Below are 26,884 nucleotides of genomic sequence, written 5' to 3'. Positions count from 1 at the left end.
TGAATCTTTGGGATTGCCTTGCCAGAGAAGTGGAGAGATGTGATCCTGAGATGAGTTTCAATACAGTTTTCCTTGTCACTTCTTTGTTACTCTTAAAACATTGTAGTTCTTGTGGCCCTCCTATTTCTCCTAGGATTCTCCATCTTTAGTCTTTATATTCTCAGGAGTTTGATTCATTAAATGAAGTGAATGTGAACCTCAATTTTTCCAGGTTACTGTCCAGTAAGTGAATTATAATTTCTTCAGAGTCTAATCCTAGTTCTGTTTGTTAGGGCCCAAGTGAATATCTGCTTGCCCTTTTGTGAATTAGAAATGTCAACATAATTGATTGTTTTCCTCCATCTTTTCATTTTCCTCAATTCTTAACTATATACTCTTTACCTGTGCTCTTAATTTGAGAGATTGTTATCTGTTATTAGAGAAAGGTGTTTCAACAAATAGGGGCTATATATCTTAAAATTATTATTAGTAGAACCATTGCAGATATTTCCCACTGACTGTAATTGCAGTCCTCTGTAGAAGAATGGCTTGAGAACCCAGTGTAATATGTTAACTAAGTGAATCTTTTTCCTTTTCATTTCAGTTGGAAAGACATCCTTGATCACCAGATTCATGTATGACAGTTTTGACAACACCTACCAGGTATTTTATTTTTGCCAACTTACTGATTGTCTCTATTTTGTGTTAGAAGTAATATTTAAGGACTTTTTAAAAGTTCACATTTACATAAAAGCACTTTCTGTAATCTGTAAAATGCTTTATAAATACAGAGTATAACTGATTTTGCTCATTGTCCTCAGTCTTTTCACTTGATTTCTTTATCTCCTCTTCCAAAGTCCTTTCCAAAAGATTATTGGTAATTACCATTTGGGACAGAGGTAGGAGTGATTGTAGATACTCTGTTATATGGTTCAAGCCTAGGATTATCTGACCTTTTGATCTACACTTAAAGTCAAGAATAAATGAGTAATGTAATTAGAAATCATTAACAGAAGGAGATTTTGGAAATCCACAAATATGTGGAAATTAAATAGCAAATTCCCAAATAACCAGTGAGTCAAAGAAAAAAAATCACAAAAGAAATTAGAAAATACTTTGAGACAAATGGAAAAAAAAACCCGAAACCACAACATACCAAAATTTATATGATACAGCTAAAGCAGTGCTGTAAGGAAAAGAAGAAGTACATTAAATCAGTAATTTAACCTTCTACTTTAAGAAATTAGAAAAGTAAACTAAACCTAAAACAAGCAAAGGACACATGGTAAAGAACTGTTATCCCAAACATACAGAACTGTTAAAATCTCATAGTAGTAAAGAATTAACTCTTTATATTTTGACATGTTTTGATAGATGTGTATACCTATGAAGCTACCACCACAGTCAAGATTAAGAACATTTCCATCATCCTAAGAAGGAATTTGTTTTTAATTAAGCATTTTATTAACAACCATAAATATCATAGAACAGAAATGACTCATCCATAAATCTGACATTTTAGAAAAGTCTCTTAAATAAAAAAACAGTTAATATGTACTGTATATATTTTATTATTCTTTTGAATATCTCAGAAATGGTTTAGCTACTTCATAAGACCTGAGAAAAGCGAGTTTAAAAATGAAAAATAGCTCAATCAACAAGAGTGCTTCAGTTTCTTTTGGACTCCTTTATATCATATATCCCCAATTTTTTGGGTCCCTAAACTCTATGGCTTATAGGCCTTACCTAGATGACCTTGTCTTTTGTACAGTATCTTGATTCTGAGCAATGCTCTGTCTCTTCTCATCAGAAAAACTACAAATACAAGTCTTAGAGACTAACAAAAATATTGATGTCATTGAGCCATATGTGGAAAATTCCTGAAAAGTGTAAGCTTAACTGTTCGGGAGTAGACCCAAATACCATAGGCTAAAAAATCTGAACTAGGGTCAGAGTCTTGGGCTAAAGACTCACTAGCTAGAGCCTATTTAGAGTTCTCTGGGTGTTTCTAAAGGATTTTGTTACACTCATGGTCTCAGTGAAATTAAGTAGATCTTTCAAGCATATATTAAAGTGCTATTGCTGTTTCTTCAGGTTGCTGTTCAATCAGACATATATAAGGGTAGTGATGTTGACATAAATATAGTGATATTGATAGAATTTGACAGATAGGGAAGGATTTTGGTTCTTTGTGGAAAAGTTGTTGCTAATGAAGCTAAAATATTGTGCTTTGGCATTAACAGGAGACGTTTATTAACAATGTGAGTTACAGGTTTTTATAACAATTAGGTACAGTCCTAGATATTCTTTTAGTTTAGCTCTAACAGGAAAATTTGGACAATGTAGTACCCTAGGTCCTTATTTAATGAAATCAGCTTGACAATATATTAAGTATTATCTTTGAATATGAAGAATTGACCTTCTGTAGTTAGCTACCAACTTAGTTATCAGGTGAAGAGTTCTTCATTGAATCATTTGAAGATTCCCTATATACACCCGGTCACACACACATCAGAAAGACTTCTGAAATGACTAATTAAAGAGCTAGTCTCATTGCTAGAAATTTATTATTGGGCTTATAGGAGCCATGTGTAATGTATGTATCAAACTTGTTTAAGTGAAGTTTTATTTTACAAAAATGATAAACTTTAGTTAATAATTCACGTTCTCTGTATGATTCCTTTGCACTGAATTCATTTCATTTAAAAAGAAGGAAACTGGCCAAAAGAGGCCTTAATTGACTAAAATTTGGGCAGTATGTCAAAGTGAAAAAGAAAAAAACCTGTTCTTTTTAAGTAGAGCATCTGGAATTGATTCTCTTAAAGTTGCTCTTCTTATTCACCACTTATTTTCTTTATCCAGTTATAAACCCACAGATTTTTCTTTTTTTGTTTATTTCTGTTTTAGATTCATTCGTTTATTTGAGAAAGATTATATTGCTCAGACTAACTTCTGAGATTACTTTGAATTTAGAGGGTTTCTTACTCCAAAGGCTGTTACAAAGTGGCAATCAACATAAATTCACCTTCATGGTAGACAATGAGGCCATCTATGCTATCTGTCGTGGAAACCTCAATATTGAATGCCCAGCCAACACTAAACTAAATAGGTTGATAGGTCAAATTGTGTTCTCCATCACTGCTTCCCTCAGATTCGATGGAGCCCTGAATGTTGATCTGACAGAATTCCAGACTATCCTGGTGCCTTATCCCCACATCCACTTCTCTCTGGCCACATATGTTCCTGTTATCTCTGCTGAGAAAGGCTACCATGAACAGCTTTCTGTAGCAGAGATCATTAATGCATGCTTTGAGCCAGCCAACCAGATGGTGAAATATGATTCTCACCATGGTAAATACATGGCTTGCTGTGCACCTGGGTGGCTCAGTTTGTTAAGTGTCCAACTTCAGCTCAGGCCATGATCTCACGGTTTGGGGGTTTGAGCCCCGCATCAGTCACTGTGCAGACAGCTCAGAGCCTGGAGCCCACTTTAGATTCTTTGTCTCCCTCTCTGCCCTCCCCCACTCGTCCTCTCTCTCTCTCAAAAATAAACATTTAAAAGAAATAAAAAAAAAATACATGGCTTGCTGCATGTTGTACTGTGGCAACATGGTTTCCAAAGATGTCAGTGCTGCCATTTCCACCATCAAGACCAAGAGTACTATTCAGTTTATGGACTGGTGCCCCACTGGCTTCAAAGTTGGCATTAATTATCAGCCTCCCATTGTGGTATCTGGTGGAGACCTGGCCAAAGTACAGCCATGCTGAGCAACACCACAGCCATTGCTGAGGCCTGGGCTCACCTGGACCTGATGTCCTGATGTGTGCTAAGCATGCCTTTGTTCACTGGTATGTGGGTGAGGGCATGGATGAAGAAGAGTTTTCTGAAGCCTCTGAGGACATGGCTGCCCTTGAGAAGGATATGAAGAGGTTGGTGTGGATTCAGTTGAAGGAGAACATGAAGGAGGAGAGGAGTACTAAAGTTAAACATATCACAAAGGTGCTGCTTTAAAGTTGTGCTCTGATCAATTTAATTTGTATGTAGCAGTGTATACTCTTTATATACAATTACTGATCTGTGCTTTAAAGCATAATGCTTTGTTACAACCCACGCTGTCCATTTCTCTGATGGATTTGAATAAAGTATTTGTCTTAATTGGAAAAAAAAAACCCCATAAATTCAGGGTTGTATAGTTTAAAATACTGAAATGTTTAAAACAGCTTAAGTGAATTTTTCTAGGAAGATGGTGGTGATCAAATACATCCTTAACCTCTTTAAGTTAAAGCTTTAAATTATTCTACACAAAATTATACTTTGTTATATGGAAATAAAATCTGCACCCAACCCACACCCCCCCCCCCCGCCCCACTAATGGGACTACTTTTCTCATCCAGTGTTTGATTTCTTATTTTTAAATTTTCTTTAATTTTTAAGGACTCTTTTTTCTCCTATCAGAAGTATTGTCATTTTATGGGAGGTAGGGGGAGAACAGTTCCTTTTTTTTTCAAACTGTGCTAAGAACACTTAATATAAAATCTACCTCCTAATCAGATTTTTAAGTATACAATACAGTATTAAATATATGCACAATGATCTCTAGAACTTGTTCACCTTGCATAAGTAAAATTTTATGCCTATTATAGCGACTCATTTCTGAAATAGATTCTACATAGTTTCTGTTCTAAGTAATGTGGCACAAAGATATCTAAGAGAAAAGTATACATACATACATAAATATACACATACATAAATATACATAAACATGTGTAGTAATGGGATGGTTACCTTTCTAAAATGGAACCCATATCAGTGTCTTGCTTCTGGGATCCTTTGCCTTTCTTCATTGTTTTTACTTATCTCTATTAGTCAATGTTAGATAGACTCTTCTTTAACTTGTCCACTCTTTTCTTTCTTTATTCTAGTCTTTGCCTTTCTCAACACTTACTCTTTGATTTATCTTCTCCTGCTAGGGAAAGCAGCAGCTAGGCAACAGAACTTTGTATGTTTGGACCACAAAGGAAGCTGATTATCATTGCTTGGTACAGAGGAAAACTTGTTTTCCTTACTTAATTACTTTTGTGTAGGAAAACTCATGTTCCTTAAAATCATGATGTTGAGGGGTCTCGACTGTGTATGGCATCAGAAAAGGTGATAAACAGTTATGTAGGAAGGAAGTCAGACAAAATAGTAGTTTACATCTGCAGTATTTTAGAAAATTGCTATTGGGGCAAATAAACACTGTTCTGAGTGGAGAGCATCCAAGTATAAATATCCAAACTACAGTTATCATTATTATCTTGATGCTGATGTATTTAGGTAAGTCATTATTCAATCTTGAATTGTGTGCTCCCACAATAAAAGTACTCAGTTTAATTTTTTGTCTTTTACAAAGTAGACTTTCCTTACCCAGTGAATTAATTAACACTTAAAATAATGTGAAGCTATAAATTAAGATATGTGGGAGAATTTTCTCTAACCTTTGGTTTCTTCTACAATTATTGCCTTCTGCATTTCTATAAAGAAGATGAGCAAGAGGCAGCACTGATGTCTCATCCCTCTTTTATGAAAGTTTGAATTAGTTCCACATCAGTAACATTTAAGATCCTAGAATAGCTGATAATGTTTAGTTTCCTAGCCATTCTTTCTATTTTTCCTGCTGTTGGCTTAATTCCTGTGGCTGATCGACTTCTTTGCCATTGTAGCTCTGCTTGGAATAAAATTAACTGAAAAGAAGAGCAGGCAGGAACAGGCTATGCTTTTTAGGTTAATTTTGACCTTTATGAGTTCAGTGTATGAATGATGTCCCAAAACTAGGACAGTGCAGTGGAAGGAGGGGATTATTATACATTTTATCATAAAGTCTTACTTTGTACTAATTTTAAAAAACATTTATATGTGTTGACTGTGAGATCTGAGAATGCATATTTTTGTTTGTAGCTATTAAAATTACTTTTGGCTGTTTATAATAAACATAAAATAACATTAGTAAGTGATATGAGAATTTTCTTCATGTAAAAAGTTTAGAGGTAAAGTAGTCCCGGGCTTGTGTGGCAGCTCCATGGTCCTCTGGGACTAAGATGCCTTCTAAATTTAATCAGATCTCATTCATATATGACTTCCTTGTGAAGGTTGCTTCATGGTTACTGAATGGTTCCTGGAGTTCTGGGTGTGGTATCCATATCCAGGCAGGAAGAAGGAGAAAAGGAAAAATACCAACAGTGCACCTCTCAACTGAGTCAACCCCATTTAAAGCACAAAGAAGACTGGAAAATGTAGTCTTTTTAATGGGAAAAGTATGGATTTAAATAAATGTTTGATTTTTTTAATAAGGAAGAAGGGGAAAATGGGATATTTGTCTAGACAATTAGCTGCCTCTACCACATTATCTGATTAAATGAGGTTCTGCTAATGAGATTTCTTAAATGTAGCCCTATACCATTCCTGTATATTTTTCAGGTTTGTCAATTAGATGCTTTTGCACAATAATTCGAATTTATAAGCCCATTATTCCCAGCCTATAACAGAATAGGATACACACTTTCAGATTAAATGTCATATGATGGAATTATAGAGAGAGAGATACACTTGTAATATGTAGTCACATAGTTTAGGATAAAGGAGAACGCTAGCTTGCTTGCTTGCTTGCTTGTATGTATGCTTGTTTGCTTTCTTAATAAAAGTCGGTATATAATTGAAATCTACAAAGCACTGCTCACACACACACACACACACACACACACAAAAATTAAAGATGACTTAAGTAAGTGGAGAGACATCCCAGGCAAAGGGATTGGAAGACTTAATATTAAGATGTCAATACTAACTACTCAAAGCAGTCTACAGAATCAGTGCAATCCCTGTCAGATTTCTACTGCCATTTGTGTAGAAATGAAAGAGTCAATTCTAATTTACAGAAGCCAAAATAGTCTTGAAAAAGGAAAATAATAATTGGAAGGCTAATACTGATTTCAAAAAAATTTTTTAACAGTTATTTTATTTTTGAGAGAGAGAGACAGAGAGACAGAGAGACAGAGTGGAAGCAGGGAAGGGGCAGAGAGAGAGAGGGAGACACAGAATCCAAAGCAGGCTCATGAGCTGTGAGATCATGACGTGAGCCAAAGTTGGTGCTTAACCAACTGAGCCACCCAGGCTCCCCCACCCCCAATTTCAAAATTTACTGCAAAGCTACAGTAATCAAAATAAAGATAGACATATAGGCCAGTGGAATAGAATTAAGAGTTCATGAATAAATGCATATATCTATTGACAACTGGTTTTCAATTAAAGCACCAGGCCCAACCTATAGAATGGGAGGAAATATTTGAAAATTACATATCTGATAAGGGCTTGATATCTAAAATATATAAAGAACTATAAATCAATAATAAAATGACACACTTAATTTTAAAATGGGCAAGGGAGGGGCACCTGGGTGGCTCAATTGGTTGGGCATCGGACTTCAGCTCAGGTCATGATTTCATGGTTTGTGAATTGGAGCCCCACGTTGGGCTCTGTGCTGACAGCTCAGAGCCTGGAGCCTGCTTTGGATTCTGTGTCTTGTCTCTCTGCCCCTCTTCCACTTGTGCTCTGTCTCTCAAAAATAAATAAATGCAAAAAAAAATAATAATAATAAAAATGGGCAAGGGACTTGAATAGACATTTCTTCAGAGAGGATGTACATATGACCAGTAAGCACATGAAAAGATGCTCAACATTATTAGTCACTAAAGAACTGTTAATCAAAACCACAAAAAGATTCCATTTCCTACCTTCTAGGTTGAGTATTATATATTTAAAAAGAGAAACTAACAGATGTTGACAAGGATGTGGAAACATTGGAATCTTCATACATTGCTATTGGAAATTTAAAATGATGCTCCTACTGTGGGAAGACAGTCTAGCATTTCCTCACAAAGTTTAAATAGAATTGTCATATGGCTTAGCAATTCCACTGTTAAGTATATACTGAGGAATTGAAAATAGGAACTCACAGTAGCCAAAGGATGGAAACAACCCATGTCCGACAGTAGATGAATGGATAAAGAAATTTTGATATATCCATACATTATAATAAGTTATTGCTTAATGGGCACAGAGTTTTTGTTTGGGGTTATAAAAAAGTGTTAAAAACAGATAGTGTTGACAGTGGTACATCATTGTGGATGCAATCACTGCCGTGGAGTTGTACACTTAACATGGTCAAAGTGTCACATTTTATGATACGTATTTTACCACAGTTTAGAAGTAAAATCTGTCTTAAAAAAATACATGAGTGTCAGGGACGCCTGGGTGGCTCAGTCTTTTAAGTGTCCTACTTAGGCTCAGGTCATGATTTCACGGTTTGTGTGTTTGAGTCCCGCATCAGGCTCTGCTCTGACAGTGCAGAGTCTGCTTGGGATTCATTCTCTCATTCTTCTCTCTCCTCTCTCTCTCTCTCTCTCTCTCTCTCTCTCTGCTGCCCACCCTCCCCCCCCCCCCCCCCCGGCGCATTTGTGCTTTCTATCTCAAAATATATAAATAAACTTAAAAGAAATTATATATATGTATATATATATGTATGTGTGTAATTATATGTATATATAATTTTAAGTTTATATATTTTATATATATTATTTATTTGTATAATATATAATGTTTATATTTTATATACATTTATGTATATGTATAAAATCGGTGTCAGTAGGTTCATCAGCTGTAACAATGGTACTGCTTTGGTGGGGGATGTTGATAGTAGGGGGTTTTATGCATATGTGGGGGTGGGGGTATATGGAAAATCTCTGTACCTTTCAGTTTTGCTGTCAACCTAAAACTACTCCCAAAAAGTAGTATTTTTAAAAATGGTTAAGATGATTAATTTTGTTACGTGTATTTTACCACAGTTTAAAATTTTATATATATGTGTGTGTGTGTGTGTGTGTGTGTATAAGTATAAATATATATAAATCATTATATATTGGAAAAAGCTGGGCTTTTACTCTCAGCTCCATAGCAAAAGCTTTGTTTCCCTAGACAAGTTTTTTAACTTCTCTGAACCCCAATATTATTAACTATAAAAGATTAAAATAGGGATGACAATAGCTACCCTTGCAGAGATGTATGAGGATTAGAGATGGTCATGTAAAGGGCCTTAAAGAATCCCTTACTACACAGCACATGTTCAGTGGTGGAAGCCATTATCACTAAAAATTTTGGTCATTTATACTTAGCTATGATATGTTTATTAATTATTTCTTCTAATTATAGAAGTCATAATTATCATTTGAACCCTAAACTGCTGACTGCCATTAAACTATTATTATTATTTAATTTTTTTGTTTTATTTTGTTTTACAGGCAACAATTGGTATTGACTTTTTATCAAAAACAATGTACTTGGAGGATCGAACAGTGAGTAATGTTTTCAGTGTGCAATTTTCTGCAGCACTCCAGGATAGAAAACTGTGATCAGAGCTGTAATCAGTAATTGTCATCGTAAGAAGTTCTTAGTAAAGTTGACAAAGTTAGTGTATAAGCTTTGAGAAAAACTGTTATTACAGAGTGGTAGTACTTAGCATTCTGATTTAATCCCCAAGTAAAATGCAAAGGGGAGAGAAGGCCAAGTTATTGGAAAGCCCTGAAGGCCCTAGGCTTGCTAAATAAAATATGTCATCCTGATTTGGAAAAATGATAACAGATAGCATTGAGATAATGAAGAGTATTTTCATCAAGAAATTAGAGCTGCTAAAGACTTTTTGAGTGCTACTCTTGAAGCATTCAGAAATATTTCATTTGAATATCACATCATTTGTGAATTTCGAGATTTTATTTGTCAGAATATGATGTATACCGAAGTGACTGTGAATAGAAGAAGTAATATGTATTTATTTGTTGGATTTAGACACCTGTCTTTTGGAATGCTCCCTTTAAGCACAGTGTATTCCAGCCTATTGTCTCTGGAAGAGATTCCTATCAACTAAGCAGTGACTGTCTTAAATGCATTATTTCAGGACCTAGACCCAAAAAAACATTATTGTGCTTCTAATGTTATTTCCTAGAAGTGTGTGGGTTTTTCTTTTATGTTTTAATGTTTAGCATGCCATTTCTTAAATTTTGAAAGCTTAGAAATTGCTTTATAATAGTACAGTACTACTTGTTTTCAGGCTTTTCTTCCTCAAATGTAGATGTGAAAAAGTAAGAAAATAAAGAAATTTTTATGTAGAGTTGCAAAAAGATATTTTTCCTTTTTTGTTGGGTTATGTACAGTGTTCTGGGAAGAAACATGTGGGAGAAACATAAGCACAGTAGTCAAAGACCCAATTTCTGGACTCAATAGAAAAGAGATGCTTTTAACTTCAGAGAGGCTTTCAGAGAAGCGCTCACTCCTTTACTCTGATAGCCAGGGCTGCTTGTTGACATTTACTTTCATTTTTCCCTTTTATGCTCACTGAACGTCAACAGAATCTACTTTTTGCTGTCTGGAAGGCATAAGATTCAAAGAGAGGTTATAGGGAGTGAAAAAAAGGGAGCTGTATTTCTGATTCTGTGAAATATTCCCCTATTGCCATTTTTAAGTCATGTACCTACAGAGCAAATTTTTAATATTATTCTCTTTTGAAAAAGGAAAGGAGTTTTGTGTTATTTTCATTCTTCACATCCCTGCAACCTTTTGCATGAGTCTGCTTTTTACCTCCTTCCCACCTTCTCCCCTTTAAAAACATTATTTCTTTTTTATTTTTAGTATGAGTTTGGTTTTTTTTTTTTTTTTTATTTATTTTTTCCCATCCCACAGATCAGGCTGCAGCTGTGGGATACTGCGGGTCAGGAACGTTTCCGTAGCCTCATTCCCAGTTACATCCGTGATTCTGCTGCAGCCGTAGTAGTTTACGATATCACAAGTAGGTATTTTGCAACGGGTTGACCTTTCTTATTTTTCTTGCTTGTTTGACTGATTTTGTTGTTAGGTACGATTGCAATTATGGGACACAGCAGGTCAAGAGCGGTTCAGGAGCTTGATTCCTAGCTACATTCGTGACTCCACTGTGGCAGTTGTTGTTTATGATATCACAAGTGAGTGGGGGGAATTATGCATTTCTAATCTTCTTTCAACCTTTAGCTTAGCTGCATGCATGTTCTTGTCTTGTGCTTGTTTTCTATACTAGCATGTAAAAATGAGTTTTGTCATAGCAAACCTTATAGACCAGCTAGGTCAGAAATATTTGCTTTTGTGTATGTACCAATATGCTTTATTTCCACTGTGCCAGGTTTTTTTGCCATGGAAATTTTCCTTCAGATCTAATCATGAATTCTCTCCAAGGCTTTCTTAGTATCCTGTTATCCCTAAGTCACACCATAATTATGGTTGGAAGAATGTCTCCTTTTTCATTTAACTTGATCTCAGATTTCTCTAAAATAAAATAATCTGCATTTAAGCCTCTTGCCAACATTTTCAGATTCTCCAAGGCTCTCTGTTGAGGCTATTAAAAGCTTCTGCTAGCCAACTTTTCTCTGCTTTCCACTTCCAGCCATCCTCTCTCTAGAGAAGGCAGAGAAAACATGTAATGTGCAGTTTTCTATTAATCATTTTCATTTGAATCACATCTGGATTCTGTGACTGACTTTTTTGCTAACAAATTACACTTTCATTTCTCTCCAAAAAGAAATTTTAAATAGGAGACTAAAACAAGTGATGATCTTCCTTTTTCTTTTCCCTAAAGACTGAATAATGTCTTTGGCATTTTAAGTGCCTGTAAATTTCCCACAGAACATGGTGACTGACAGGGAAATGCTCTCTGATTAAAATTGTCTTTGTAAATTGGTTTATTATATATATCAGGCAATATTAAGCCATCATTCCATATAGTAGTCCATAATTTGTAGGAAAACCAGAATAGTGTCACATCTTAGACTTATTTCAAAAAGAGTGTTACATATACAAACTATTGATTTGCGTTAGTGATACTATACATTTTTGTATATCTGCTAGAAGTCATAACTACTTAATAATTGCAATGGCAGAATTATAAGTTACAAGTTTGCATTCAGAGACCTTTGGGGGGGGTGGGGTATGTGCTATATGCAATCTTTCTTTTCTTGAAGCTTTACTTTGGGTTGCTACTTGTTTAAAACAATGTATGTTCATTGTGCATTGACAAGTTTTGCAGCTTTAAAATGTTTGTGCTTACTTTAACCAAATCAAGTGAAACCCCGTGTCTTTTTCTTTAAAAATGCACATGTGGTTAAAATATTAGTAAACTGTTTTCTGGAGCTGCTATAAAAAGTGTTTAAGTATTCTACTTAGAATTGGGTGCTAGGAAAGATGGATTTTGTTACAAGTGATTCTGGTGCATTAAACTAATAAACTTCAAGTTAAAGTGATCACAAACTGAATAAGCAGTGCAAACAGAGTGGTGTTTAAAGCTATTTAAAGCTTTACAAATTTTCTGGATGTGTTGGGATTTACTGGCTGACATACTTTTGGAGATGCTTTCTTTGTCATGTTGGGTATGTGTAAGTAATCAAAAAAATGTTGTGGCAATGTGACACCATGTTATCTGCCGTAGCTGTCCTTAAATTTTAAAAAGCTTTTTTTTTTTTTTTTTAATTTTTATTATATATGGTACATTGCATTCATTTGGTCATGTTCAAAATTTTTATACTATAAAAGGAACCTTGAGGACTTTATTTTTGTGATTTGTCACTGACAGTTGTACTCAGATAAAATGGAGTTATGTTGCAGGCACATTAAAAGTGGGTCCTAATGTGCCACCCCCCCCCTCCAACTTCCAGGGTTTGTTTTCGTTTGTTTTTGTTTTTTTAGTCTGTCACTTGGGGAGACTTTGCGGTAACACTAATCTCTCTGTCCACCCTCCTATACCAGATGTTAACTCATTCCAGCAAACTACAAAATGGATTGATGATGTCAGAACAGAAAGAGGAAGTGATGTTATCATCATGCTAGTAGGAAATAAAACAGATCTTGCTGACAAGAGGTATAGAGTGATTTTGTATGTGTATCGAATGTTTGATTTCTTCCTTAAACAACCTGTTATTTTTATTACTGAAGAATTGTTTTGAAAGGAGACATGTTTAATTCTTAAGTTTATACCCCCCTTTTCTTCAGTGTGAGAACCTGAAATATAAATGTAAACATTGAACATTTCCTTAAAGGAAAATGAGTTTTTTTGTTTTGTGTAAGCCCATGTGTAAATAGTTCTTGTGCAAGATTGTTTACATGTGGGGGGAAACAAAGATTGTTTACACACGAAGCTGGTAACTATTTTGCATTTTTTAGGCCTCATAAACATGAGCAGTATTCTGTTAAAGGACAAAATGTTTGAAGAAACAAATCCTATCTTTAAAAATTATTCATAATGATTAAATGCACACTCTTTTGGTAGACTTCTTATAAATATTCATTATAATTCAGTGGTGTAGTTTTTCTTTTCTTTTTATAAGTTGTATGGTTGAACCAGACTGTGTAGTTGAACTGAATAGCTTGATTGTAATACCTTAGTCAAATGAGCAAAGCCATATTCAAGTCACAGGATGCAAAATTATTAACATTCACTGTAGAGCCCATGGCTTGAATATCTGCCTTCAGCATCCTAAGTAATCTACTGGATAGTCTTTCTGCTTTAAATAGTCTTGACCATTTCACTTAATAGTAGAAGCTTTTACTATTGCTGTTTGTTTATTCATGAGATGGATATTGAAATTCAGGTATTGAATTTGTACTATTAATTAAAATGTTGCAAAGAAATCCAATATGTTCCAAGGCTTGTGCAAATGTTAAGCCCATTTCTTCCCATGGTACTTCATTTGGAATTGGTAGTACACTGACAAAAAAGTTTTTCTTGATTTAAAAGTAAACTCAGAGTATAATCATCTTTCCTTTATGAAAATAATTGTTTGGACATCAATTGGCATCATAAATTTTCACTATTTTATTTATCTACACTATGAGAATTTCAAGATGATATAGGTATATATTCTTCTAGTAGAGAGTCTCTAGTTCTTTTATTTTCTTTTTTAATGTTTATTTTGAGAGAGAGAGTGCGTGCGCGTGTGTGCAGGGCAGGGGCAGAGAGAAAGAGGGAGAGAAAATCCCAAGCAGGTTCCACACTGTCATCATGGAGCCCAATGCAGGGCTTGATCCCATGAACTGTGAGATCATGACCTGAGCTGAAATCAGGAATTGGATGCTTAGGGGTGCCTGGGTGGCTCGGTTGGTTGAGCGTCTGACTTCAGCTCAGGTCATGATCTCACGGTCCGTGGGTTCGAGCCCCGCGTTGGGCTCTGTGCTGACAGCTCAGAGCCTGGAGCCTGCTTCAGATTCTGTGTCTCCCTCTCTCTGTGACCCTCCCCCGTTCATGCTCTGTCTCTCTCTGTCTCAAAAATAAATAAACATTAAAAAAAAAAATTAAAAAAAAAAAAAAAGAATTGGATGCTTAAGTGACTGAGCGCCCCCCCCCCCCGCCAATACTTTAATTTTTAAATAGAAAAATTGTGTGTCTGAATTGTTTTGTTTTAACAGGTAGAGTTAGCCAAATGGATGAGTATATCATCTATTCTTTTATTGTGTAATATTTCAGTTGAGTACACAAATGCTAGAAAATTATACTTGAAGTAATTTTTTCTTCAAGGTAATGTATGTCCATTGGTTTGGAATTACTGCCTTTCTCAGCAATTTTTGCCAGACTATCACCCTTCAACTGTTAACATTTTTTAAAAATTAAAGCCTTGTTCATTCCACTAAATTAATTTTAAAATGAGTAAAATATTTAAATGTTTGTTAAAAAAGAATTAGAAGAAAAATGTTTTGGTAGTGAGTAGGTGACCTTTTATAAGCATGACATGAAGAGTGCCTGGGTGGCTCAATGGGTTAAGTGTCTGACTTTGGTTCAGGCCATGATCTCACTGTTCAATAGTTTGAGCCCCACATTGAGCTCTGTACTGACAGCTCAGAGCCTGGAGCCTGCTTCAGATTCTGTGTCTCCCTCTCTTTGCCCCTCCCCCACTCACATTCTATCTCTCTCTGTCTCAAAAACAAACATTAAAAAATATTGTTTTTAATAAGGGGGGCCTGGGTAGCTCAGTCGGTTGAGCGTCTGACTTCGGCTCAGGTCATGATCTCATGGTTTGTGAGTTCAAGCCCTGCGTCAGGCTCTGTGCTGACAACTCGGAGTCTGGAGCCTGCTTCGGATTCTATGTCTCCCTCTCTCTGCCCCTCCCCTGCTCATGATCTGTCTCTCTCTGTCTCAAAAATAAATATACATAAAAAAATTAAAAAAATAAAAAATATTGTTTTTAATAAAAATTTTTTCTTAGAATCATGACATGAAACCCTAAAGCCATAAAGACAAAGATTGGTTAAGTCTGAATATTATCGATATGAAGATCATATTTACCTGTTAGATCAGCCATTATTCAGAAGATTGATAATACATAGTATTGACAAGAATTTAATAAACAAGAACTCTTCATATACTGAAAATGTAACTAATATATTGGGATGAAGCAGTTTAACAGTATCAGAATTTAAAATACTCATGGACTTGGGCGCCTGGGTGGCTCAGTCGGTTGAGCGTCCAACTTCGGCTCAGGTCACGATCTCACGGTTCGTGAGTTCGAGCCCTGCGTCGGGCTCTGGGCTGATGGCTCAGAGCCTGGAGCCTGTTTCCGATTCTGTGTCTCCCTCTCTCTCTGCCCCTCCCCCGTTCATGCTCTGTCTCTCTCTGTCCCAAAAATAAATAAACGTTAAAAAAAAAAAATTAAAAAAAATAAATAAAATACTCACTGACTCAAACCCACCTCCAGTAATTGCACAGATACACCTGCACAAATGTGGGGAAAAAAATGAACATACAAGAATGTTTATTTCAGGGGCGCCTGGGTGGCTCAGTCAGTTAAGCGTCCGACTTCGGCTCAGGTCATGATCTCACAGTTTGTGGGTTCGAGCCCCACGTTGGGCTGTGTGCTGACAGCTCAGAGCCTGGAGCCTGTTTCAGATTCTGTGTCTCCCTCTCTCTCTGCCCCTCCCCTGTTCACGCTCTCTTTCTCAAGAATAAATAAACATTAAAAAAAAAAAAAAAGAATGTTTATTTCAACATTATTTGTAATATTAAAAATTAAAATCAATCTAAATGTCCATCAGTAGCAGTAGCATTTTATAAATGAAGTACACGTAGCTACTAAAAAGAATGAGAGGAATTTATTGATGTCTAACACATGAAGCTTAAAAAATGATTTGATCAGTATGTATAGCATGATATTCTTTGTGTTAAAAAAAAAAAATCGATGGTAGGGGTGCCTGGGTGGCTTAGTCGGTTGAGCTTCCGACTTCGGTTGAGCTTCCGACTTCGGCTCAGGTCATGATCTCACTCGTGAGTTCAAGCCCCGCGTCAGGCTCTGTGCTGACAGCTCAGAGCCTGGACCCTGCTTTGGATTCTGTGTCTCCCTCTCTCTCTGCCCCTAACCCATTCGCATTCTGTCTCTGTCTCTCTCAAAAATAAATAAACATTAAAAAAAAAATTTTAAGAAAAATGATGGTAGATGTATATATATATATTTTTCTTTTATTTTTTAGAATAAATCTGTATAAGCATACATGGGACTTAACTGTCTCTACATCTTTGAGAAGGAGTAGGATTATGGAGGACTCTAATGTTAATGAGTGCCCTTTTTTTTTTTTTTTTTAAAGGTTCGTTTATTTTTGAGAGAGAGAGAGAACAAGTGGAGGAGGGGCAGAGAGAGAGGGAGACACAGAATCTGAGGCAGGCTCCAGGCTTTGAACTGTCAGCCCAGAACCCGACGCAGGTCTTGAGCTCACGAACCATAAGACTATGACCTGAGCGGAAGTCCAGTGATCACCCAGCTGAGCCACCCAGGCACCCCTAATGATTGCCCTTTTTAAAAATTACTTTGGTAATTAGAAGAAAAAGTTTTAATAAAAATGATTCAAAGTTAAATGTCTTTATCACATTGAGAATTACAATTTGTTGTGTGTAAAAACTTGTAGAAAAGACCAGAGTATATCTGTTTCAGTGTTTCAAAATAAGCGCCCTGTTGCTCAATACTTTCTGTCCCCTGTAGCCCAGTGATTCCCAGATGTTTAAATTTTGAGAATCAGTGGGTAAATTGGCTTATTAGACCCTCTTTTAAGATTCTGGCTATAAAGGATCATGGTCAACTTTTTCAATTTTTGTTTTTTGTTTTTTGTTTTATTTAAATTTTAGTTAACTTACGGTGCTGTAGTTGTTTCAGCGGTTAAATTTGGGGGTTTTAGATCCTACTTTTAGATGCTGTGATTCAATGAGTTTAGAATGGTATCCTTAAATCTGTATTTTAATGAATCTTCTAGCTGATTCTGACAAATTCATTGTATATGTATACCACATTTTCTTTATCAATTCATCCATCGATGGACATTTAGGCTCTTTCCATACTTTGGCTATTGTTGATAGTGCTGCTATAAACATGGGGGTGCGTGTGTCCCTTCGAAACAGCACACCTGTATCCCGTGGATAAATGCCTGCTAGTGCAATTGCTGGGTCGTAGGGTAGTTCTGTTTTTAGTTTTTTGAGGAACCTCCATACTGATTTCCAGAGTGGCTGCACCAGCTTGCATTCCCATGATTCCGACAAAATCAAACCACAGTTGGGACCATTGCTATAGCTGACCTTCAACCATTTGATTAGGGTGACTCCTAGTTTTAAAACTAGGAAGAATTTCTCTGGAATCCTTTACATGTAGGATAGTCATTCACTCATAATAATCATTCATTCAGAAGTATTTATTGAGTACCACTTATGTTTCAGAAGATGCTACTCTAGGGTAGAATAGTAAACAAAAAAAGCCAAGTCTTCAAGGAACTTTTATTTCAGAAAATGAACCAGGCAAATAACTAAGTCAAAAAAACACATAGTAAAAAAAAAAAAAAAAAAAAGCATGGTATGTTTGATAATGATAACATGCTAAAAGTACAAAAGAAAGCAGAGAAAAGAAATATGAAATGTCAGGTGTGAGTTTAAAATATTAGATGGAATAGGGGCGCCTGGGTGGCGCAGTCGGTTAAGCGTCCGACTTCAGCCAGGTCACGATCTCGCGGTCCGTGAGTTCGAGCCCCGCGTCAGGCTCTGGGCTGATGGCTCAGAGCCTGGAGCCTGTTTCCGATTCTGTGTCTCCCTCTCTCTCTGCCCCTCCCCCGTTCATGCTCTGTCTCTCTCTGTCCCAAAAATAAATAAAAAACGTTGAAAAAAAAAATTAAAAAATATTAGATGGAATAGAAATGGAAGACTTCATTGAGAAAATGGTGAGTTTTGAGTAAATATGCTAAGGAAGCAAGGGAGTCAACTATGCAGATATCCTGAGGAGGAAAAGGTTCTAAGCTGATGGCCCAGAAAGTGCAAAATCCTTGAGTTGGGAATACATTTAGTTTATTTGAAGAACAGCAAGGAATCGTATATAGCTGGTGAGGAGAATAATGGAAAGTGTAGTAGGCAATGAGGTTAAAAAATAATAGTTTTTGAAAAAGACCATAAAGACCAGGTTAAGTGGGGCAAAGTAAAGACTCTGTATGAAATTGGAGGATTCATGGGGTGCCTGGGTGGCTCAGTCAGTTGAGCAACTGACTTCGGCTCAGGTCATGATCTCATGGTTTGTGGGTTCAAGCCCCGCATCAGGCTCTGTGCTGACAGCTCAGAGCCTGGAGCCTACTTCACATTCTGTGTCTCCCTCTCTCTCTGCCCCTCCCCACTCATGCTCTGTCTCTCTCTGTCTCAGAAATAAATAAACATAAAAAGAAATTGGAGGATTCAAGCAGAAGAGTAACTTTTCATAAATCACTGTTTGCTCTGTGGAAAATATGTAAGAGTAGAAGTGAAGAGAATAATCCAGCCTGAAATCGAAGCAAGAAATGATGATGACTTGGACCAGGATAGTGGTAGCATGTGTAGTGATCAGTGGTCAAATTCAGATACATTTTGAAGATAGAACTGTTGAAGATATACTCATGCAATGGATAGAATACATAATGATGGACAGAATATGGGGTGTGGGAGAAGGAGGAGTCAAGAATGATGCCTAGATTCTTGGCCTGATTAACTGTCATTAACTGAGATAGGGAGACACTTCATAAAGAGGTGGTTTAGGATGGAATATTATGACTTCAGTTTTTGGTCATTTTAAATTTAGAATTGCTATTAGATATTCTCATATGTAATTAGATGTCAGGTAGGCAATTGGATATATGAGCCTGGAGTTCAGAGCAGCAGTCCAGGCTAGATAAATAAGTTTGGGATTAATCAACATGTAGATGGGTATTTAAAACCATAATACTGCCTGGGATCACCAAGGGAGTAATTATAAATAGAGAAGAGGTCCAAAGAGTAAATTTTAGGGCGTCTGATAGAAGTGTTTTAAAGAAATGCACACTGTTGGGACACCTACATAGCTCAATCAGTTAAGCATCTGACTTGATTTTGGTTCAGGTCATGATCTCATGGTATGTGAGATTGAGCCCCATGTTGGGCTCTGCCCTGACAGCACGGAGCCTGCTTGGGATTCTCTCCCTCCCCCACTCTCTCAAAATAAGTAAACATTAAAAAAAAAACCACATTGTTGATATATTTAGGGCTAAAGGTCTGCAAATTGTCAACTTACTCTCCAGTGTGTGTTTTTTTTTAATTTATACACACACACACATACACACACACATACATAAATACATAGAAATGAGAGGATAAAACAAGCAGATGTAGTAAAACATTATTAACAGGTGGATTGCTATATAAGAATTTCTGTGCTGTTGTTCTCTTTGCTTAGAATACTCATTTTCTTCTTTCCTAACTTTTCTAGAGAGTGGAGAATTTATAGAATAATATCTTGTAGGCAAGAAGAGAGTGGAATCTAGTACAAAGGTGAAGTTTGGGGCGTAAGGACAGTTTCCTCCATAGTAGCAGGACTAGAAGTAGAATATAAGTGTACACAACATAGATTGGTGGATAGATGTGGTGAGAGCTTGTGGAAATTCTCTTGCATTGCTTTGGTTTTCTGTGTTGTAGAAAGCTGAGTTTGTCAGCTGATATTTTAGATCCATTTAATTAGAATATTTGCATATTTATTAAATATCTGTATGCCAGCTAGGCACTAGGAACACCAAGATAAGTGACATAATCTTGTACTTAAAGAACATATTACAATTTGAGACACATTGCTGCTAATTATAATGTGTCACCAAATGCCCTATAAAATGTATCAAGAGAATTTAATATACATGCCTTTTGACTCCACTTAGAGAAATCCACAAAATCTATCCTAAAGAAAAGATCCACAGTGCATAAAATATTATGCACAAAGATATTTATAGCAACATTTTTCACAGTAGTATGAAATTTGAAAAAAAATTTTTTAGCATTTTTAACAGTTTGGGGGTGGTTACATAAATTATAGTAGCAAATTGACAAATTGTCCAGTAATAAAAAATTATATGAAGTTTTTAATCATAAGACTAAATGCTTATGATCTAATATTAAGAGAAAATAGCAGGCTATTGAGATTTTAAAAATAAAAAAATTACAGGATGAGGTCAGCCAAATAAAAGCAAATCATTAAAAAATGCCTTTTTAAAAAATTTTGGTTAGGTATAACATACACACAGAAGTACCCAAATTTTAAGTGTACTGCAGCTTGATGAATTTTCAAACTATTCTTACCTGTATAACCAGCACACATACGAGGAAAGTTATTTTCATAGGCATCTTGGTGGTTCAGTTGGTTAAGCATCCAGCTGTTGGTTTCAGCTCAAGTCACGACCTTGCAGTTTCATGGGTTCGAGCCCTACATCAGGCTCCATGCTGATGGCATGGAGTCTGCTTGTGATTCTCTGTCTCGCTCTCTCTCTGTCCGTCCCCCACTCGTGCTGTCTCTCTCAAATAAATAAACTTAACAAAAAGAAGTTATTTTCAGAATCTTGTTTATACTCTTTACAATACCATCTTGCAAAAAGAGGAATTTATTTTTTGAATTTGTTTTACAGGCAAGTATCAATTGAGGAAGGAGAGAGGAAAGCCAAAGAGCTGAATGTTATGTTTATTGAAACAAGTGCAAAAGCAGGATACAATGTAAAACAGGTGAGTGTCCTTAGAGTATGGATAGAGGTTATCAAATTGAAAAGAGATGTTATAAAATAATTGTGGGAGTATTCTCTAGTGTAAGATTTTCTTTTGGTTGGTAACAGCAGACCTCATGAACTAGTAACATGATAAACAGTGAAAAAAAGTTAAATGTGACACAGTTTTTGGAAAAAGAGAAAAGGCTTGCCAAACTTCTCAGATTGTGCACAGGACAACTATTTCATTATGATCGCAAGGTTGTAAACTTAACCATACCCTGCCTCCTATTGCATTGTTTCAAGGTAAAACTTTTTTTTTTTTTAATTTTAGAGTTTAATGACAAAAGAAAGTACCATGAGAAAATGCCATGAGAATGGTATTTTGCTTGTGGTTGTGAAAGTATATTCTGGTTACTTTATCCTTAATAACTGCTGCTGTTTTAACAGTGTTTATAACAGCAGTGTTTTGGGGGAGCTGGAAAATATGAAGAGACCTCACATTATCAAACTTCTCTAAAAGATGAAGTAGCCAAAAACTGAACTGCTTAATTTTCTAGGGCTGCATATCATATAGAGTAGTGGTCCCAGATTTATAGGATTTTCAAACCAATAAATTATTTTTTTTATTTCTAGGTGATCAGTAGGTTAAAATAAAATCCTATAAACTGAATAAGTTGAGCTTTAAGAAAAATTTTATATATTATTTTCAGTTTTGACACTTTCTTTCCCATCTCTCCTTGTCTTGAGATATATTTAAGTAATTTTGAACTGTTACTAATTCCCTCCTTGTAGCATACTCTTCCATGGCTCTAAATCTTTGTTCATGGTGTTCTCTTTGATTAGAATGTTCAGTTTCTTTCTTGACTGATAACGTATTCATCCTTTTAAGTTTCATTTTAGATGTCAGCTCTTCAAAGACATTTTTTTTCCTGACATTCTTTACCATACTGTATCTACATGCTATTCTGTTTAGCAGTAAATGAGTTTTCTGTGTTTTCTCAGGCCCCTGACCTTTGTGAAACCACTGTCATAGAAGTTACCATGTTATACTGGAAATATTTCTCCCATCAAAATTATGTACTCCCAGAGCCTACCAATGTCTATGGAATTTAGAAAATGATATGTAGGGGCACCTGGGTGGTTCAGTTGGTTAAGTGTCTGACTTCAGCTCAGGTCATGATCTCGTGGTTCATGGATTCCATTACCATGTTGGGCTCTGTGCTGACAGCTCAGAGCCTGGAGCCTGCTTCAGATTGTGTCTCCCTTTCTCTCTGTCCCCCTCCCCCACTCATGCTTTGTCTCTGTTTCTCTCTCTCTCACACAAATAAACATTAAAAAATGTTTAAAAAAAAAAAAAGAAAGAAAATGATAAGTAAATGAACCCATTGGAACCACAGATAATTTAACATTTTGAGTAATATTTGGGTGCCTGGTTGGCTCAGTTACGCATCCAACTTCGACTCAGGTCATGATCTCGCAGTCTGTGGGTTTGAGCCCTGCATCAGGCTCTGTGCTGACAGCGCAGAACCTGGAGCCTGCTTGAGATTCTGTCTCCCTCTCTGTCTCTGCCCCTCCCCCACTCATGCTCTTTCTTTCTCAAAAATAAATAAAACTTCAAAAAATTTTTTGAGTAATAGAAGTAATTAGCACAATTATTATCATCTGTCACTGTTCTAGGACAAAGCAGTAGGTAGCCTCATCTAGCTTTTTCTATTACAGACATTTTGATAAGGATATGAGCTAGTTGCTTATATGTCAAAGTATGGCCTTTGGGACATCTTTCAGGCTGGGTTAATGTCTAAAGGGATTGCTGTGGCCCTCTAGTCCTGACCCTGAGAAGTCTCATAGGTATGGAGGTCTAAAGTCCTCAGCATACAGTGGTCACTAGTGACAGCTAGCATCTTGATGATATTTAATTGCTTCTAAGTTTAGATAACTCTCAGGATGTTGAGAAAATGAGGTATGTCATTCATTTGCTATTTTATAAGCACATTATTTCTTAATAGTTGTATTGAAGCATAATTTCCATACCACAAAATTACTTGTTTTAAATGAATAACTCAGGGTTTTCTTGCTTTTTTTTTCTTCTAATTTTTAAAATTTTATTTAAATCCAAGTTAGTTAACATATAGTGTAATAATGATTTCAGGAGTAGTATTTAGTGATTCATCATTTACTTACCCAGTGCTCATCTCAACAAGTGCCCTTCTTAATGCCCACCACTCATTTAGCCCATCCCTCCACCCAGCAACCCTCCAGCAACCCTGTTTGTTCTCTGTATTTAAGAGTCTCTTATGGTTTGCCTCCCTCTCTTTATCTTATTTTCCTTTCCCTTCCCCTGTGTTCATCTGTTTTATTTCTTAAATTCCACATATGAGTGAAACCATATATTTATCTTTCTCTGACTGACTTATTTTACTTAGCATAATACATTCTGGTTCCATCCGTGTTGTTGCAAATGGCAAGATTTCATTCTTTTTGATTGCCGAGTAATATTCCTGTGTATGTGTGCGCGCGTGCACACACGTGCGCATACACCACATCTTTTTTATCCATTTATCAATTGATGGACATTTGGGCTCTTTGTATAATTTGGCTATTGTTGATAGTGCTGCTATAAACATTGAGGTGCATGTGCCCCTTCAAATTAGCATTGTTGTATCCTTTGAATAAATACCTAGTAGTGCAGTTGCTGGGTTGTAGAATAGTTAATTTTAATAGGTGTGAGGTGGTATCTCATTGTGGTTTTGATTTGTATTTCCTTGATGATGAACGATGTTGAACATCTAGGGGTTTTTTTAGGGAATTTATAGAATTGTGCAACCGTTACCTCAATTTGATTTTAGAACTTTTTCAGCATTTGGCACATAATTTTTTCTAAAAGCCTGACCCATACAAACACTAGATATAGCTAGCCAGTGATAACGAAGGGAGAATTCTTTTACAAAACAATCTTACTCTGAATTCAAAACCTATTTGCTACTTTATTATTTCTCCTTATTTATTTGTTTTATTTTAATGTTTATTTACTTATTTTGAGAAAGAGAGAAAGAATGCGCAAGCATGAACAGGGAAGGGGCAGAGAGAAAGAGAGGGAGAGAGAGAATCCCAAGCAGGCTCCATACTGTCAGTAAGGAGCCTGACCTGGGGATCGATTCCACAAACCGCAAGGTCATGACCTGAGCCAAAATCAGGAGTCAGATGCTCAACTGACGGAGCCACGCAGGTGCCCCTATTTCTCCTTATTTAGATATACCTGAATATGTGATCTTGCTGAAGTGCCTAATTCTACTGGGACTTGATTTTATTGTCTTTAAATACAAATATGATTAAATTAATGTTTTCAAATTTGGAAGAGAGCTAGCTGCCTTCGGTTTTGGTTTTTGTTTGGTTTTTTTTTTTTTTTTGTAGCTTCTTTCTTAACTCATGAAAACCATTACTTTGCATTTTATAGGGACTACCATAGTAATAGAATTTTATTTCAATATTTATAGACCTTTGCTTTGTAATCTTGCATAATTTAGTTAAGACAAAAATCCTGGAACCACTCTCCCTCTCCCCCACCAATTAAGACAATGAAAACAAAAAATGAATTTGAATCTTACGTTAATAAGCACATTTAAATAATAGGTTCAGATCTTCCCCCTTTGTCAGTGATTAATCATATGGAGTATATTTCTGTCATGTGGGAAAATTACTGGTTGATTTTAAATTTTAGCTAAAAAATACATCTCATTATAATGGGTTGTCTTTTCCTTGAATTCGTTTTTATAAAGGACCTTAAAACTAAACAAATAGGGTATCATTTAAAGTGTTAATTATTTAAATGACTAGAAATGGAAGAAATGTGTTTTTTTTCTTGTGGTTGCCCTCACAAACTACCCCGAAGTTTAAAAGTCAAAAAACATATCCTTTGATATCACTTAATATATTGGCCATATGGAAATATTTGAAAAAAATTTTTTTTTAATTTTATTTATTTTGAGAGAGAGAGAGAGTGAAGGCAGGGGAGGGCCAGAGGGAGAAGGAAAGAGAGAATCCCAAGGAGGCTCCGCACTGTCAGCACAGAGCACTATGTGGGGTTCAAACTCACAAACCATGAGATCATGACCTGAGCCAAATTCAAGAGTGAGTGAGATGCTTAACCAACTGAGCCACCCAGGCAGCCCTGAAATATTCAGATTTTTTAAAAATAAAGCCTAAGTCAAATCTACTTACTCCTGACTTTGGGCAGTAAACTTTGTGTGGCTGGAGTTCAGTGCCTATTTTGCAAATCTAATGTTTATCATGCCTTTGGAAATGTTGGCAGTAGGGGAAAAAACCTTAGTGACGTTTTCCCTAAGACAGATATTTTTGAAACTCATATAGCATACTATTGAGATTAGGAATGTGTTTTTCCTCCATCCTATTATCTTTGGTAGAGAGTAGAATACCTGATATCCAAACAAAGGTAAGAAAGTACAGAGGTTTTTAGAATGGCACATTGTCCCCAGGAAGATCTCCTACCATTAAAGAATTGCTTAATGGTTTTAAACTTTAATGTGGATAGTAGTTTCCTGGAAACCTATATAAAATAACAGGTTCCTGGGGCACAACTTCTGGGTATTGATTCAGTAAGTCTAGGATAGTGCCCTAAAAATCTACATTTTTAACACGAATTGCAAGAAGTTTCTCATGCAAACTATACTTTGTAAGAAGATCTATTAAGCCATGGAGATGGTTCAACAAGTATGTCAAATGTATTCATTTTGATAGGACAAATATTGATTCTCTAACCCTTGCTAGATACAAAAGACAGATTTCCTCCACTTAAAAGGCCCTGTCTTGTGTACAGCCAAAATAAGGAATTAAATACATATCCCGGTGCCAAAATGTGTCTCCATGCAGTAGGAGAACAAACCTGTGAAACTCATTTCTTTTGACTCATTTGTATTCAAGTCTTACAAGCAGTCATTTAGATACCTACTCTTGTTGATTCTCCTGTATTAAGGCCCTGTTGTCTATTGCCTTGCCTGCTGCCATAGCTTATTAACTGACATCTGCCTTCAGTCTTGCCCTACTTGAGATTACTCTCCATCCTGCTATCACGGTCTTCGTTTTTAAATACACATTTGAGGGGTGCCTGGGTGGCTCAGTCGGTTGAGCAACCGACTTTGGCTCCGGTCATGATCTCACGGTTTGTGAGTTTGAGCCCCGTGTCAGGCTCTGTGCTGACAGCTCAGAGCTTGGAGCCTGCTTCTGATTCTGTGTCTCCCTCTCTCTCTGCCCCTCCCCCACTCATGCTCTGTCTCTCTCTGTCTCAGAAATAAATAAACATAAAAATTAAAAAAAATATACACATTTGAACAGGTTACTTATGAATTTTATCCTGAATTTTAAGCAAAGTCCTTAGTATGCTATGCCCTGCTATTCAAAATCTTGGCCCCCGTATACATTGCTATCTTGATCTTTGGCCACTATATAGCCATACTACACTGCTCAAAGTCTCCTGGGTTTACTGTGTTCCCATATTGCCATTGTATGTTACTGTCCCTCTGTAAAATACTATTTCTTCTCTACCTGCTATTTGTAATTTAAAAAGTCAGTTCAGACATAATCAAATTTAGATTAAATGCCTTTCCTAATAATTGAAGTAGCACTCCTTTTAATATAGAAGTTTTTTTGTCAATTCTGTCTCCCACCATAATGAACTCAATAAATGTTCATTGAGTAAGAGAATAATATGCTGTATTTTTTTAACAGATGCTTAGAGCTGCCATGTTATGCCATAAGAAAAAGATCTACTTAATGAGCTTGACTCTGTCTTAAGAATTTTCA

At 36.1% G+C, this 26,884-nt stretch overlaps 1 protein-coding gene across 2 annotated transcripts in view; it reads left to right on the top strand.

Moving 5' to 3' along the window:
- RAB6A (RAB6A, member RAS oncogene family) overlaps window positions 1–26,884 on the top strand; it is an 85,408-nt gene that overhangs the window by 43,597 nt on the left and 14,927 nt on the right. Inside the window, exons 2-6 of one of the 2 annotated variants that reach the window (XM_019449768.2) lie at window positions 584–642; window positions 9,313–9,366; window positions 10,748–10,853; window positions 12,836–12,947; window positions 20,993–21,086. In XM_019449768.2, the coding sequence (XP_019305313.1) occupies window positions 584–642; window positions 9,313–9,366; window positions 10,748–10,853; window positions 12,836–12,947; window positions 20,993–21,086 (425 nt within the window). Of the gene's footprint in view, window positions 1–583; window positions 643–9,312; window positions 9,367–10,747; window positions 10,854–10,919; window positions 11,026–12,835; window positions 12,948–20,992; window positions 21,087–26,884 lie in introns of both variants that reach the window. The other variant, XM_019449767.2, reaches the window with a different exon arrangement.

This window comes from Panthera pardus, unplaced genomic scaffold, assembly GCF_024362965.1.
Source record: "Panthera pardus isolate Hobbes unplaced genomic scaffold, ASM2436296v1 HiC_scaffold_12, whole genome shotgun sequence".
NCBI classification, from domain to species: Eukaryota; Metazoa; Chordata; class Mammalia; order Carnivora; family Felidae; genus Panthera; species Panthera pardus.
The sequence above is the reverse complement of the archived record's forward strand: the minus strand, read 5'-3'. Positions and strand labels throughout refer to the sequence as shown.